General features: G+C 62.3%; 1 protein-coding gene across 1 annotated transcript; it reads left to right on the forward strand.

Annotated features, from left to right (window-relative positions):
• The first annotated feature begins 499 nt into the window (after positions 1 to 499).
• SCRT1 (scratch family transcriptional repressor 1) lies at positions 500 to 6176 on the forward strand. Its single transcript, XM_077353560.1, has 2 exons — positions 500 to 1667; positions 2915 to 6176. The coding sequence occupies exons 1-2, from the start codon at positions 1553 to 1555 to the stop codon at positions 3712 to 3714; spliced, it is 915 nt and encodes a 304-aa protein (XP_077209675.1). The 5' UTR covers positions 500 to 1552; the 3' UTR covers positions 3715 to 6176.
• The last annotated feature ends 9603 nt before the right edge of the window (positions 6177 to 15779 follow it).

Below are 15779 nucleotides of genomic sequence, written 5' to 3' on the forward strand. Positions count from 1 at the left end.
CAGGGCCTGGGTGGGGGGCAGGGCCCCGGAGGGCTGTGCTCGGGCTGCCCGGCCTCGGTGGAAGCGAGAACAAAAGGCACAGGCCACGTCCCCCTTCCCTCATTAGAAAGGGAGCATGTCGCCCCCTTTATGGAATCACAGAGGGACCACAGGTCCTTCTGACGCTCCTTCCAATAAATCATAGCCCTGGCGAGGGAGGGAGGGAGGGAGGGGGAGGAGGCATCTTTGTTCCCCTCCCTGCTCCTTCCTTCTCCTCCTCCTCCTCCCCCCCCCCCCCGCAGAGTCCCAAGAGTTGGTGGGCCCAAGCACAAGTGCCTCCGCTGGCAAGTTGCAAGGGGAAGGGGAATCCGGGAGAATTTTAGGCTGGAGGTGGCCAGCCCCACACATCGCCTCCCGGTTGTTCGCTTCTGCCTCTTTCGGCTTCCCCCTTTGCACGTCTAACTTGCGGGGTGGGGGAGAGGAGTGGGGAGGGGGGGCGTGATCAAAAGGCCGGGCAGGAGGCGACTCACAACAGCGTCACTAAATCATTCTGTCTCCGCGCTGTTCCCGGGAGAGATTTTTTTTGATGGATTAAATTAAGCGCTTCCATTTCCGTCCACCACCTGATCGCTGCATTATAAATCCCAACAGCTGATCCGCGAAGCCTCAGAAATTCAGGACCGGGCGGCGGCGGCGGCGGCGGCGGCGGCGGCGGCGGCGGAGGCGGCGGCGGAGGCGGAGGCTGCGCTGCAGAAGGAGGCCCGGGAGCTGTCCAGTGCTGAAAGGGGACCCCGGCCGGCGGCGCCGCGACACCCCCCCCCCCCGCCCCCGCCGCCGAAGCGGAACAACAATACGAATTGCAGCACACACCCGCGCGCACACGCGCACGCACACGCCCGGAGAGGAGAGGAGAGGCGAGGCGAGGCTGGCCGGGCCGGAGCCGCAGCAGCCGCCGCAGCCGCCGCAGCCGCCGCCGCAGCGCTGGAGAGGACCGAGGAGGGGGCCGGGACCTTCGCCAGCCGGCCAGCCAGCGAGGGCGCGGGGGTGCTGCGGGAAGGGGGCGGCCGGCCGCGGCGGAGGCCGCTCTCCGGGAGCTGTCCAGGTGCTGAACTCGCCGGCCGCCGCTTATGAACCCGCGGGGCGCCGGGCGCGACCTCTGGGACTCACGGTGGGCTGCTGAGCCGCGCTGGAGGGGAAGCCGGACGCCCGCCCCCGCCCCCGCCCCCGACGCCGCAGCAGCAGCCGGACGAGCCGGGGCCGTGGGCCGCCGGGACGCCCGGGCCGGAGACCTCCGCGGCGGGCAGAGCTCGCGCCAGGCGCCGGGAGCGGCACAAAGCCATAGCGCCTCGCCAGCGCCATTCCTGCGCCTTCGCCGCCGCCGCCGCCGCCCGGCCGCTGCCTAAGCTGTGCCACTGGGGGGGTTCCGCGCTGGTTCCGGGGAGGGTGCTGCTTGGGGGGGCTTCTTTTGGGCGCTGCAGTTCGGTCGTTCCCCTTCGACCTCCCCCCCCCCCCTTTGAACTCCTCGGCTTGAAGCTGCGGGAGCCCCTTTGCAATTCGGGAGAGTTCCGAAACCATGCCAAGATCCTTCCTGGTGAAAAAGGTCAAACTCGACGATTTCTCTTCGGCGGATCTAGAAAACTCCTACAGCAGATCGCGGACGGACTTCAACTCCCGGATCCATGACAAGGGTAAAGACCCCGCGGGGCGGCGGGCGGCGGGGGGGGGCAATCCAGCAAGGGGGCGGGAAAGCGAGAGGGGCTTGGGGTGGGGGGCTCCCGCCATGCCAGTCGGCCGCAAGGCCCGTCCCTGCACCCAGGGAGGCCGAGCGCGAGCCTGTCGCGGTATGCGGCTGCTTTCCTGGAATGCCGGCCGCGGCCGCGGGAGGAGCGAGCCATGTTGGGGGGGGGGGGGAGGCTCTTGCGCCTCTCTGGCTGCCGCGTTGACTCTGCACATTTCAGCTGACAGCCCAGCTCCGGCTAAAATTAGACCTTGCGGGGACGGGCGGTAGGGAGAGCCTCGGCCACGGTGGGGTGAACACGGGGGTCCCAGATCTGCATAGGGGCAGCAGTGAGGGGTGAGGAGGAAACCCTCCGGGGGGGCCCATTTACGGCTGTCCTCGTGAGCAGAGGCCTTTTGTCTTGCAGTCCTCAAGTTCAAGGGCAAACCGAGATCTCCCCCTTCCCCTTCTTCCCGTGGGGAGGGGCCGTAGAGGGCGGTCTCCACCGCCCCCCTGCACATTGTGTGTGGTTCCGGGAGCTCCGGCTGAAATCCGAGGGGTGTTTCCCACCCTCCGGCCTGGGCTTCTGATGAACCCCCCTCCTTTTGTTCCGGGCAACGCGGCTGCGGCGCGTTGCATAATCGCCGGAATTCTGCTGAAGTGGTTGGAGAAGAGGGAAGAAAGGAGAGGGCCCGCAGCTTCCTTGCCCACAAAGCCCCCCCCCCGGTCTCCTGCAGAGAGCTGACCTTGAAGGGAGGGGTGGGGGCAGAGGAAGGGGGCGCCTCCCTCTCTGCCCAAGGGCCTGGAGTCTTCTCCCCCACACACACACACACACACTCAGCCCCCTCCCGAGCCTTGCCAGCCCGTTATCTGGCCAAACGAGCCGCAGGTGAAAGGCCGGGGAATCGCTGGGAATGATGGAGCGGCTGGGGGGGGGGGGGAGGTTCATAAAGCGCCGCGGAGATTAGCATGACAGAGGAGCAGCCTGGCGGGGAGGGGGGCGAAGGGGGGAGGCGGGGTGGGGGAGCTCCTCGCGGCTCCAGCTTGTTGCATCTATTAACTAGAGAGCTCTCGAGCTGAGCGGCCGAAGCCCATCAATTATTGACTCATCAGAGGCGCCTTCGCGGCCCCCGGAACCGCCGTGCCTGCGGCTCTCTAAACGGGCGCTTTTCTCTTCTTCCCCGGCCTCCCTGTCCCGCTCTGGCTTCCCGCCCCCAGGAGGATACATCCGCGAGTACATCACGCCGTCGTCGGTGTACGAGGGCGAGAACGACAGCGGCCTCAAGGTGCCCTCGCCGTCGGGCGCCATCTACCCGGGGGCGCACGGCGACTACGGCGCGCCGGACTCGGACCAGCCCGACAGCCCGCACTCGGAGTTGGCCGGCGGCTACATCAACGGCGACGCGGCGGTGAGCGAGGGCTACGCGGTCGACGCCTTCTTCATCACCGACGGGCGGTCGCGGCGCAAGGCGGCGGGCGGCGGCGGCGGCGGGGGCGGCGCGAGTGCGGGCACGGGCGGTGCGGCCTCCCGCCTGGGCCCGGCGCCGGCGCAGCAGCAGCGGCACACGTGCAGCGAGTGCGGCAAGACGTACGCCACGTCGTCCAACCTGAGCCGCCACAAGCAGACGCACCGCAGCCTCGACAGCAAGATGGCCAAGAAGTGCCCGACGTGCGGCAAGGTGTACGTCTCCATGCCGGCCATGGCCATGCACCTGCTGACGCACGACCTCAAGCACAAATGCGACGTGTGCGGCAAGGCCTTCAGCCGGCCCTGGCTGCTCCAGGGGCACATGCGCTCGCACACCGGCGAGAAGCCCTTCGGCTGCGCGCACTGCGGCAAGGCCTTCGCCGACCGCTCCAACCTGCGCGCCCACATGCAGACCCACTCGGCCTTCAAGCACTTCAAGTGCAAACGCTGCAACAAGACCTTCGCCCTCAAGTCCTACCTGAACAAGCACTACGAGTCGGCCTGCTTCAAGGGCGCCGTGCCGCCCCCCCTCAGCCCCCTCGAGGCTTGACCTCCCCGCGCCCCGCTCCGGGCCCGCCCCCCGCCTCGCCTCGCCGACAGAGCACAGCCATGACGCCCGGGCGCGCAGGTGGCAGGAGGGGGAGCGGCGGGGGCCTGGGCTGCGGGCACCCCTCCCCAAACCACAAGACCCCCGCCCCCCCCGGGCGCCCCCCCCCCGCTTCCCCTCCCGCCAGCCTGCCCACCGCATCTCCTTCTCCCTCCTTCGGCTTCCGAAAGGGTCGGCCTTTTGGGTTCAAAATGCGAAGAGAGATTTGCAAAAACTCCTCAGCCGATGAACGGCCACCCAGCGCTCACCTGGCCAGGTAAACCGACCCCAGCCAGTGTTCCCCCCCGCCCCCCGCCCCCCGCCCCCCGCCCCCCAAGCCTGTCAGGCGAGCGAGCCTCTGCTTCGCGGCCCCTTCTCGGCCGGCTGAGTCCCCCAGGGGGGGCCGGTTTTTCTTTTTTAAAAAGCGTCTGATTTCTATTTTCTTAAACGTGTTCGGTTGGTTATATATTTCTTTCACTGGGTTTTTTTTAAATACAAAGACAAATTAGAGGTATATATTTCAAGCGGAGGCTTTCTTATTTATTTGTGGATGCACTTGTTTATGTATTTATTTCTTTATTTATTCGCGGAGGGGGGAACGCCCCCTTCCTTTACGAAGTTTACGTTGCGATTTTTCCTTAAAGATGAGCGCCAGCTCTGTTTGCACCGCGGTTGACTTCCAGTGTGGAGGGTTGTTGCCAAGGCCTGCTTTTACTATGCCAAAGTCTACGTCACTTTTTGAGGGGGGGGGTCGAGGAAACAAACGCGAGGAGGACGGACGGACCCTGGTCCCCCTTTCTTTTGGGGTGGGGGAGGGGTTGCTGTTGCCATCCTTTCTAACACTCTGGATTTTTTGCATGCAGGAACAGAACGTATTTAAAATCTATGCCAATTTGAAGATGCTTTTTTAAATTATTATTATTATTATTAATTATGGATTTTCATTTGTAAACAATTTTACGTCACTTGTTTTCTTTGCCAAACTTTTAGATAATAATAGTCTATTTGAGGGCAATATTCTCCTACTGAACTAATAGAAGCAATAATTAATGTAATGCATGTTATTTTTAAGACAATAGTATTACTGAGAAATCAGGTACATTTTAATCCAATATTCTTAATAGCAACGGATATCAGGGACTTTGCCAATGTAGTAAGATAGAGTAATACGGCGATTCTTCCTTCTTTTTTCTCTTCTCTTCTAATGAATGCACACTGCCTGCCTTCTTCGACTTACTTCCGAGTAGCTTAGTCAACTCTCTAGGCTTGTAGCGCTTGCCTTGCCCGGAGAACTACGAGCAATTCCCTTAACCTTGTTTTTTCTAAAGAGCCCTTTCGGGGCGGTCCATTTCGGCTTCAGGAGAGACGCTCTCGGGCTTTCCCCGAGTAGGGGGCGGGGGCGGGGGCGACTGCAATTGGACACAGTCTGACGGGGGTCCCTAGCCCCCAGCCCCCCTCCCAGGGCCAGCCCAAGGTCCTTCCCCACCCCCACAGGAATGCCTCTGCTGAGAGCCCGGGGAGCGCAGGGGGAGGCGTCCAGCTTCTGTCCCCGGCACCCCTCGGAAAGGGTCTCAGGGAGTGGGTGCCGGAAGAGAGAGAGTTCCTCTGCCGGCGCCTCCCCCTGGGGACGCCCAGGATCGCGACCTCCCCAACATCCTTTGCCGGAGGCGGGGGGGGGGGGGTTTGAAACGCCCCTGTTGGACTGCAGAAGGCAACCTGGCCGGGGGGGGGGGGGCGGCGGCCCTGCGTGTGCCCCCTCCCTCACCGTGGACACCCTGGGGTGGGGGAGAAATGACCGCTCCCTCCCCCAGGCCAGGCTTTCTGTGTAAACAGAAAAGGCCCCCTGCATCCTAAAGCCACGTGGACGGCCCCAGTTTTTACCCATAAGGCACTTCTTCCTCTTTTAGGTCTTTCCATTTTATGAATAACTTAAGAAAAAAAAATAAACAGCACAAAAGAATAAAAAAAAAACCTTACTAGAATTCAGGTAGACGGAACGTGTATTAGCCTAGGCCTCCTGTTTTGTACTTAAGCTTCATGGATGAGGCTCCGGGGACGACCCCCTCTCCTGCGCCGGGGGCGCCTCGGATCCTCCCGCAGCGGACGCGGGTTTTTCAGGAAAAGACAACGGGGGGGGGGGGCGGGGGGGGGCTGCTGCCCGCCTGCCTGGCGCGCACGCGAGAGCGAGGGAGAGGGAGAGAGGCGCCCGGCCTCCCCGGCGGAGACGGACTGGCCGGGCAGGAGGCGGCGGCGGCGGCGGCGTCGCCAGGAGAGAGAGGGGCGGGCGGGCGGGGGAGAGGGGCGGACGGGCGGGCGACGCGCCCTTCTGAGCCAGTCGATGGATGAATGATGTACCCGTAAAGCACAATTGAGCACAAGGGGTCCTCGCCCCCTTCACAATAAAACCAGAAAAGACGAACTTGCAATACCTGCTGGGCCTCCTTGCCTTTGTCGCGTCGTCCCCCCCCCCCCCAGCGCGCGGTTGACCGGGAGGGGTGCGGGAGGGGAGGGAGCGCAGGGCCGCGAAGCCTAGCTAGGGGACCTCCGCGGGCCCCTCCTGAACCCTCAGCTTGGGCTACCTCACAGGGCTGTTGTGGCAGTGAGAGAATGGAGAAGGAGGTTCTCAAGCCGCCGTTTAAAAATAAGGGAATGCCAGTGGCGCTCTGGCAGGGCCCGTCGTTTCACCTAGTCCAGGCGGGGGCGGCTGGGGGGGGGGCGCGTCCTCGCCTGTGGATCATCTCTTTCTTAGGGGGGGGGGCTCTCCCCGCGGACTGGCTGTAAGAGTGCAGCGCCGCGAAAAGGGCAGCAGAGGCGGAGGGAGTGGCGAGGCTGGGAAGCCCTAACACGCCCCCCGCCCCCCGCCCCCCGCCCCCCGCCTTGCATTCCGCTCACGTCTAAGCCGTCCCCTCCCCCTCCTCTGATTAAAGGCTTCGGAGGAGGTACAAAGGGAAGCCCCTTCGCCTTTCATCCTAGTTAACCCGGAGCAGAAAAGCAATTTCCCACAAGACCGAGGGGGGAGGGGGCTGGTTGGGTTGGAGGAGGAAGGGGGGGAGGGAGGAGGAGGAAGGGGGGGGAGGGAGGCAAGCAGAGCCCTCCAGCTGGCTGGTTCTCTCCAGAGGCCTGCAGCTGCTTGGGAAGGGTGGAGGAATGGGCGGGGCGGGGCGGGGCGGGGCGGGGCGGGGCGGGGCGGGGCGGGGGGGACACCTGGGCCAGAATTCCGCCCTTTGCAAGGAGGAGGAGGACGCCTACCTTGAATTCCAGTTCCTGGGGAAGCCCTAGCCCCTCCCTCAAGGGGCTTTCTCCTCTCCACAGGCAGATTCCCCTTCAGGTCTCCCTCTCCCCGTCCCCCTCCCTCTGCCCTGACCTGGGTGGGCGAGGCTGGCCAGCTCTTGCCGGCTCTCAGACGCTCGGAAGGGTCAGCTCTGGTTAGTTCCTGGGTGGGAAACCCCCTCTGAACGTCCCTTGCCTTGAAACCCCGCAGGGTCACCCTTCCTTTGTGGACTGTCTGTCTGACCCTCAGAGGAGCCCTGCTGGTTCAGACCAGGGAGGGTCCAGCATCCTGGCTCCTCCGCAGGTCCACTGGCTCCTCCGCAGGGCCAGCCCCAGGGCAGAGAGGCCGAGAACTCTCCTATGCCTGCTTGCCCAGCACATGGCTTGTGCGTCTTCGGGCCTCTCAGAAACAGCAGAGAATATGCAGCAGAGGGAGAATAGGGAATCTCCTCCCCACGCTCCCCCCCCCTCGGGCACGGGTGTCTTTTGGGGAGAGAGACTGGCATCTTTTTTGGCAATAAGCTGCCAACTTTGAAGAAGAGTTGGTTCTTAGATGCCACTTTTCTCTACCCAAAGGAGTCTCAAAGAGGCTTCCAGTCACCTTCCCTTTCCTCTCTCCACAACAGACGGGCGGTAGCTCTGTCAGAGAGCTCTGACAGAACTGCTCTAACAGAACTGTGACTAGCCCAAGGTCACCCAGCCGGCTGCATGTGGAGGAGCAGGGAATTGAACCTGGCCCTCCAGAGTAGAAGATGCTGCTCTTGACCAGAGCCAGGGCCTTTTGGGTCTTGGCTCCTGACGGGTACTCCAAGTTGCCAGTAGAGACCGGGGCCCGGACAGAACTCATAAAGCTCCTCAGACTGTGAGATGGCCCTTTTCCACCAGGCCCCTGAGGGCCTCCCTCTGCCTCCCCTCTTCAAGCCCCTTTCCTTCTCTTACACCCCACCCCTGTGGGGCCCGGCAGAAGGCCTACGATGCAATGGGGCAGCGGAAGCGAGGCTAAAGGGTGAATGGCTTTCATGTGAGCTGCCGGGAGCCTGCTGGCAGGGAGGAGCGGCCTGGGGATGCAAGGAGGCATCCATCAATCCATCCATGAATGTGGCTTCTTCTACTCGAAGGGTATGCCTCGGCCTCTGGGCCCCATTTTGGACCCTCCTGCGGTGGTGAGAAGACGGAGGCCGGACTGGAGGGACCCCCCTCTCTGGTCTCTTCTGAGGTCCTTTTCTTTGTGCCCCACATGCTCTGGACCCACAGTGCCCCGGGGAGGCTTCTCCCCACCCTGCCCAGAGAGGCCGAAGGACAGGCGGAGAGCACCTGGGGGTGGGTGGGGGGTGGCGCATTGGTCTGGTGCTGCTGGTGCAGGCGCGGGGGCCTTGTCCCCCCCCCCGCTGCCCAACCGCTGGGCCTGGCGCTCTCTGCACGGCTGGCTTGCTGGCTGCAATCCGGCTGCAGTGGCAGCAAAGCGCTGCGGCTCCTGCACCTCCGCAGCCGAGTCTGCACATTCCCTCCGGAGGGGGGGGGGAGCGCTGAGCGCAGGTTTTCTGTGCCAGGCGGGGGGGGGGGGCTCTGCGAAGGTGCTGCGGCGGCTGGAGAGCCCGGCTGAGTGGGCAAAGTCACAGCCCCGTCCTTCATCCTGCATCCTGCACCCTGCAGCAGCCGGCGGGGCGGAGCGAGGGGGGCGCTCCGGAGACCCTCGGCGCCGGTCGGCCCTTCTCCTCTCCCCCCCCCCCGCTCGCCTCCCGGCCTGCTGACTCCTGCTCCAGGGCGCGGGAGGGGTCAGCCCCGGGCAGAGTGCTGCAGCGCGGGTTGCACGGGAGGGGGCGGCGGGAGGCGGCCAGTCAGCGAGCAGGGATCCTGGCCAGCACTGCAGGGCTGACGTCCTTGGGGCACCAACGCGGGCCTTGGGCAGCCTGCCGGGTGGGCTGCGACGGGGCCGGCGCCTTCCCCCAGGAGAGACCCCCTCCCCAGCCCCGCCACAAGGGCTCCCCGCCGAGGCGCAGGAGGGCCGCCCTACCCCCCCCCCGTGGGTCAGCCGAGGCCCAAGACCGCCGCAGCGCCCCCTCCCAGGCAGGCAGGCAGGCAGGCAGGTGGGCAGGCCAGCCGGGCGGGCGGGGGGCGGGGGGGAGGCGGGGAGTGGCGTGCGCTGCTCCGGCTGCGTTCGGGGGAGGGGCGCTGCTGCTGCCGCTCCCGCCGCCCTTCCGCACGGCCCGGAGCAACGGGGCTGCTGAGCGCAGAAGGCCGGGCCTGGCGCTGGAGGTGTGCGGGGGCGCGGGGGTCCCGGGGGCAGCCTCTCCTGGCCCTCTTGCTGCCGCCGCACAATGGCCGGGCCAAGTGGCTTGAAGGGGCTGAGCCCGCAGGGGCCTCATCACCGCCCCAATGGCCGCAGGAGCTTCCATGTTCAGGGCCACTGTACCTTAGAGCAAGGGGTGTAAGGCGGAGGACAGCTGTTGGCCGAGGGCCCCTCTTCAGGGCGACCTGCCCAGTCCAGTTTCCCGGGTCCTGGAAGCTAAGCAAGGCCAGCCCTGGTTAGGATTGGGGAGGGTAGGAAAGCGCCACTCCCCCCCCCCCCAGGGAAGTCCTGGTGTGACAGGAGGCAAACCACCTCTGAACCTCCCTTGCCTGCAAACACTGCCCCCCCCCCCGTCAGCTGGGACTTGACCTGTGGCAGTGAGTGACATGCTGGAGCCATGCTCTTTGCCCCCTCTCTGTCCCCCTCCTTGCTGCATGGAGCCCAGAGGCGTGTGGAGGGTCCAGAGGCATCTCTGGCGCACGTGCAGTCTCAAGGAGGAGCACATGGGGGGGGGTGCCCTTTCCAGGGCAGCCCCGCAAAGAGAAGGCATTTGGCCACCATGGAAAAGAGCCAGGGTGGACCAGGAGGCAGGACTGGGTGGGCCTCCGGCTGTGGTTTGCCCACAGGAGAGAGCCCCAAGCTAGGTGGGGACCCCGTTCCCCTTGAGCTTCTCCCCAGCTCTCCGTAGCCTCCTCCGTGCTCCCCGGCACTCCAGGGAGAACCTCTGTCTGGTCCTCATGGGGGACCCAGGGGGGGGGAGGAAGCGGGCCCCGCAGAGGAGGGAAGCCTCAGCCACACCGGAGAGGACAGAGTCTGCTATGTGGAGGTCCTCCTGGGCCCTACCTTACAAGGTTGTCGCAAGGGTTACTGAAGACTCCGCTGCATGATCTTTGTTCGCACCCTCTGGCTGGCCGTGGCGCTCTTTTCTCCTTCCGCCCTGATGACCGTGGGGGGGGGGGGCTGTTGCCATCTGGCTTGCCTCCTCGGGGTGTGGCCTGGGCAACGCTAAAGAGCCTTTTGGCTGGAGACAGTGGCAGGACCTCACGGCCACACTGCAGGCGTGGAAACCACCCATCCAGCAAAGAGACCTTCTCAGGACTAGTGGGGACCGGAGGAGTATATGCTTCCTGTGTGCACGCCTGCCATATAAAAAACAATAATTTGACAATATGGTTGACAAAGACTGAGGGGCACAAGATGGCCCAGTGACCTCTTATCCATGGAACGATTCGAACCCAGGATTTGAGAGCCAGCATGTACTTAAGAAGTAGCAGCCTCTAATCTGCCAAGCTGGATTTGAGTTTTACTCCTCCACAGGCAGCCTGCTGGGAGACCTTTGGCTAGCCACAGTCCTGTTAAAGCTGTTCTTACAAAACAGTTCTCTCAGAGCTCTCTCGGCTCCACCTACCTCACAGGGTGTCTGTTGTGGGGAAAGGAAGGGAAGGCGATTGGAAGCCCCTTGGAAACTCCTTCAGGTGGTAAAAAAACTCTTCTCCCGTCCCGAGGCTTTGCTCCTCCAGGGGCTTTCAGTCCACTGGTGGTCCCCTCTTTGTTAGAACAGAAACCTTGGTTTGGGAAAGGGAGAGGAGGGCCAGGCTCAAGTGAGGGAACCCCCCAGGCCTGGCCACTTGCCCCTCCTGCGTAGACACAAAAGCACACAAGAGTCCCGGACGGTGTGCCCCCCATCCCCTGCCTGTGCGTTGATGCAGGCGGGGGGGGGGGCTGCCTCTGCCCAGGAGCTCCTCCCCACTGGCCAGCCTGTCTGGCTCCCTCCAGCTGGTCTTCTCTCCCCAGCTAATCGGCAAACAGGATTAGGCCTCTCCCTTTGCAGCCCCTGCAGATGCTGATTAGCTGCCTTGCCCCCCCCCCACATAATGTGATTGCTACGGCTGCAGAGGGGGAGATAAGAGAGGCTTCCCCAGCCTGGAAAGAGCCTCCTCCCATGGGGGTGGGGGGTGGAGGGTGGGGGAAGGATGCACCAGGGAGAGGCTTTCCAACTCCTGGCTTGGAAATTCCTGGACATTTTGGAAGTGGAGCCAGGGGGGACAGAGAAGGGCCTCAGTGGGGCAGAGGGCCGCACAGGGGAACTGGTCTTGATCCATTGTAACAGCCGGTCTCCAGGCCCAACCTGGGGGTTCCCAGCCCCCCCCCCCCGGAGGCGGAAGTAGGACAGGAGATGGATGGAAGGATGGAAGTGCATCAATGGAAGCAGTTCAGAGCCTGGGGGGCGGGGGTGGGGGGGGGGCAGAGGAGACCTCTCTTGTCTTTATGGCCCCACTTGACATGACCTCTTCTTGCAAGAAGCCAGAACCTCCCCCCCCCATCCCGTCCCTTTTCAGCCAGCCCTGCCCCCTGAGAGTGTGACGTCATAGTCCCTTGTGCCTGCGCTAAGGGGGCTCCCTTTGCTCCATGGGGGCCCTCCTGTGCTGCAGACGCCAAGCAAAAAGCAGATGTTCAAGGTCATTCAGGTCGGGCTACAATGGCGCCTCTGGCCACTAGGTGGAGATGGTGAGCCACAATACCGCAAGGAAGAGGGATCCAAGCAGGGAACGGAGGCCTCTTTAAGACCCACCAAGTAGCACACTTCCGACATCGGCTCTGAGGGAGTGCGGGCGCACTCGAACTCTCCCGCCTTGAGTAAAACTTGGTGCCTAAATTTGTCCAGCCAAAGACGGTTCAGGTGGGCAGCCACCTTGGGCCAAAGCAGCAGCAGCAGCACCAGCCACCGCCCCTTCGGGTCTGGGCTGCCTTTGCAAGCCACCAAGTTTCATCCTGGGCACAGCCATGTGTGCAAGCTGCAGGCAGGATGTGCAAGCTGCAGGGGGCTGCCCGGACCGCATCTCTCCAGCCTTGGCTCACCCACACTGGCTCCCCAGTGAAGGAGCTGGTCTTGGCCTTCAGAGCCCTACATAGCCGAAGGACCCCCCCCCCCCCCCGTCCTTCTCCCCCTGCAACACCATTAGGGTCGTCTTCCGAGATTCTGAGAGCCAGCTTGGTATCATGGTGAAAGCAGCGGCTTCTAATCCGGAATACTGGTTGGATTCCCTGCTCCTCCTGCTGGGTGACCCTGGGCCAGTCACAGCTCGCTCAGAGCCCTCTCGGCTTCATCCCCCCTTTGTGAGGAGAGGAAGGGAAGGCAGTTGTAAGCTTCTTGGAGACTCCGGTTAGTGAAAAGCCAGACATAAGAACCAGCTGCTCTTCTTCCTCTTCCTCTTCCTCTTCCTCTTCCTCTTCCTCTTCCTCTTCCTCTTCCTCTTCCTCTTCTTCTTCTTCTTCTCCTTCTCCTTCTCCTTCTCCTTCTCCTTCTCCTTCTCCTTCTTCTTCTCCTTCTCCTTCTCCTTCTCCTTCTCCTTCTCCTTCTCCTTCTCCTTCTCCTTCTCCTTCTTCTCCTTCTCCTTCTCCTTCTCCTCCTCCTTCTCCTTCTCCTTCTCCTTCTCCTTCTCCTTCTCCTTCTCCTTCTCCTTCTCCTTCTCCTTCTTCTTCTTCTTCTTCTTCTCCTTCTCCTTCTCCTTCTCCTTCTTCTTCTTCTTCTCCTTCTCCTTCTCCTTCTCCTTCTCCTTCTCCTTCTCCTCCTCCTTCTCCTTCTCCTTCTCCTTCTCCTTCTCCTTCTTCTTCTTGTGTCTGACATGGGGGGGATGGCAACTCAGAAGGGCCTTCTCAGTGATGGCACCACAGCTCTGGGACTCTTTCCCTGGGGAAACGGGCCTCTTCCCTTCTGTGCTGGTCCTCAAGCAGCGGCCGGCAAGACAGAGCTCTTCCGCTGGGCTTTTGGTTGAGGCCGATTAGTCAGAAACTACATCCTAAGAACAAACCGGGCCTCCCTCCCCCCTCCTCCCCTGCACATTTTCACCCCCTTTTAATGGGCCAGCCGTCATCCATGCCAGTGGGGAGAGTTGCTTATAACTCTAGTGCAGAGAACTGTTTCGATTATATTTTTAATTGTATATCAATTTTATTGTGTTGTTAATCATATTATTAACTGTTCTCTCCCCCAAGATGGCGAGACACAGAGGGGCAGTATATAAAATGATTTATAAATAAATCATAAATAAACATTCATTCATTCATTCATTCATTCATTCATTCATTCATTCATTCATTCATTCATTCATTCATAGGGTTACCGGAGGTCCAAAGCAACTGCATATATGAAACTTTTCTCCTTTCTGACTGGGATGAAAGGACCATTTGTACTGGAGTCCTGACAAACTGAGCTTGTGCCTTGAAAGGCTCCTTGGTTGCTGAGGCCCTGCTAAGGACTCTACCTGTCCAAGCGCAGGCCAGAGAGCATCCAGCCTTCCCCTGGAGGAGACGCAGGAAAGCCAGAGGAGGAGCGAGAACACGGCAACTTCCAAAACACCAGAAAGGACGGGTAGGCGAGCCCTGACCGATCCACCCCTCTGGCTCTCTCTCCTCGCCCTCTGAAGTGTGGGATGGCATCGGAAAGTCCTTCACTTCACCATGCAGAGGCAGCCCTGGGGGGATGGAAAGGCCTGACCCTTGAGGCATGATCCCCAGAGAAATCCTTCTGCAAAGCCCCCCCCCCCCGCCCGGAATGAACGCAAGCTGAAAGGGACCCAAACTGCTCCTTGCTGGCTACTCACTGTAGCCCTGCACGCACAGCTGACTTTCCTGGTGGATAGGGCCCCATGCTAGTTGGGAGGGGGTGCCACTCAGTTTGTTCCCATTGCAGCTGACAAAATATGCAAAAGCCCCTCTCCGTGCACGCAGCATCTCAAGGCCCCCTGGGCCCATGCGTCACCGGAAGGGTGTCCTACGGTCTCTTTCCCTGGCGAAATCTATTTTTAAGGCCCCCCCCCTCATCCGTGAGCGACATCCATCACCAAGGCTCTTGTCATGGGTGGCTCCAGTCCTAGGAGGGCCTTGACATTCTCCAGGCCCAAGGCTCTCGCAGGCAGCCTAAGATCCAGCTGCCTATGTCAGACGCCAGGCGCTGACCCCCCTCCCCAGCCAGCAGCCCCCCGGCTGGGCCTTCACCCGCGGCTTCCTTTCTCTCCCAACCTCCTGTCCCCCAAACAAGGACTAAAGTCATGGCCTGCTCCCTCGGGTCGTGGTAGGCATTACGGCTAGGGTGGCCACATCTGGATTGGGAAGTGCCTGGCAATTTGGGAACAGATCCTGCGAAGGGGGGAGTTTGAATGCCAACCTCCAGGTGCTGGCTGGAGACCTGCTGGCATTACAGCTGACCTCCAGGCCACAGAGATCAGTTCCTCTGGAGAAAGGGGCTCCTTAGACGCCCTGCCATCCTCCACAGCCTCTTCTCTGCCCCCTGCCCTCCTCCAAGTGACCCCAATTCAGAATCTCCCACCATCGCCAGCCATCCCCAGACAGGCAAGGCCCTCTTTGTGGGCTGGGCTGGGGCGGAAAGAGCCCCCGGGGCTGTGGCAGAAAGCTTCATGGGAAAGCCCGGCCCCTTTGCAGGCCAGGCAGGATTGCTAGGGAATGCTCTGGAGAGGCCTCCGCCCCTCTCTCTTGCTGATGGGGCCTGCTGATGGGCTGTGGCCTTGATCTGCCTGCTGGTCATGGGGCTGCCAACCTCCAGGCAGGGCCTGTAGAACCCCTGGGCTTACCCCTCAGTGGCAGAGACTGACTCCCCTGGGGAAGACAGCTGCTTTGACAAAGGGCTCTACGGCATGACCCCCCCCCCATGGCATGTTGCCCCATTCAGGCCTCTCCCCAACCCCCAGGCCTTTCCCAACCCAGGGCTGCCACCCCCCCCCCAGGCAGGTGTGGGCCAGGAGGACCCTCTCCCAGCAGTTGCATCCCCTGACTTGCCCAGGACTCTGGAGGGGGAGAGGTCACGGCCTCCTCCCCCTTGGGTGGTTTCCCTGTCCCAAAATGGCCCCCGGCTGGGCGGGTCCCTTTGGGCCCCTTGGGCTCAACTGCTGGGCCCCCAAGAGCCACTCAGATGGCTTTGTGGCCACAAAAGGGCAGAGGGGACTCCGGATGCCAACCCCTTGGTCCCCTTCCTGCGCTTGCACGCTTGCCCAGCAGCACTGGGCTGAAAAGCACCCCGGACTTCGCTGAGAAGCACCCCTGCTCTGTGGTTGCCAACGCTGGGCTGGGAAACCCTGGAGAAGTGGCTGGAGCGGAGAGCACAGGATCTGAGGGGGGCAGGGATGCCTTTCCATCAAGATTGCCCCCCCCCCAAAGGTGCAGCCTGGAGCGCAGCTGTCATTCCTGGAGATCTCCAGGCCCTATCTGGAGGCTGGCAACCCTACTGCCCATCCCTTGGCACCACCCATGAGAAGCCCGTCCCTTCCGTAGCCTGGCTCTGGGCAGGATCGTGGCCCTCCCGGGCATCCAGCTTGCCTCCACTCTGCTAGAAATAGATCAGAGGGAACAATGCACATCCCCCCCCCCCCCCCGTCCTTGCCCCGCTGGGCTCTGGGGCTATTTTTAACTCCGCAGGAACAAATTGTGTAGCTGGGACTGACGTCACCCATGC

Source organism: Paroedura picta, chromosome 9, assembly GCF_049243985.1.
Source record: "Paroedura picta isolate Pp20150507F chromosome 9, Ppicta_v3.0, whole genome shotgun sequence".
Classification (NCBI taxonomy): domain Eukaryota; kingdom Metazoa; phylum Chordata; class Lepidosauria; order Squamata; family Gekkonidae; genus Paroedura; species Paroedura picta.

What these genes read in the sequence shown, in the direction of transcription:
- SCRT1 (XM_077353560.1), top strand. Translation starts at nt 1,553, where the DNA reads ATGCCAAGATCCTTCCTGGTGAAAAAGGTCAAACTCGACGATTTCTCT. An exon ending in CTCCCGGATCCATGACAAGG is followed by an intron (nt 1,668 to 2,914) that starts GTAAAGACCCCG and finishes TCCCGCCCCCAG; the next exon opens with GAGGATACATCCGCGAGTAC.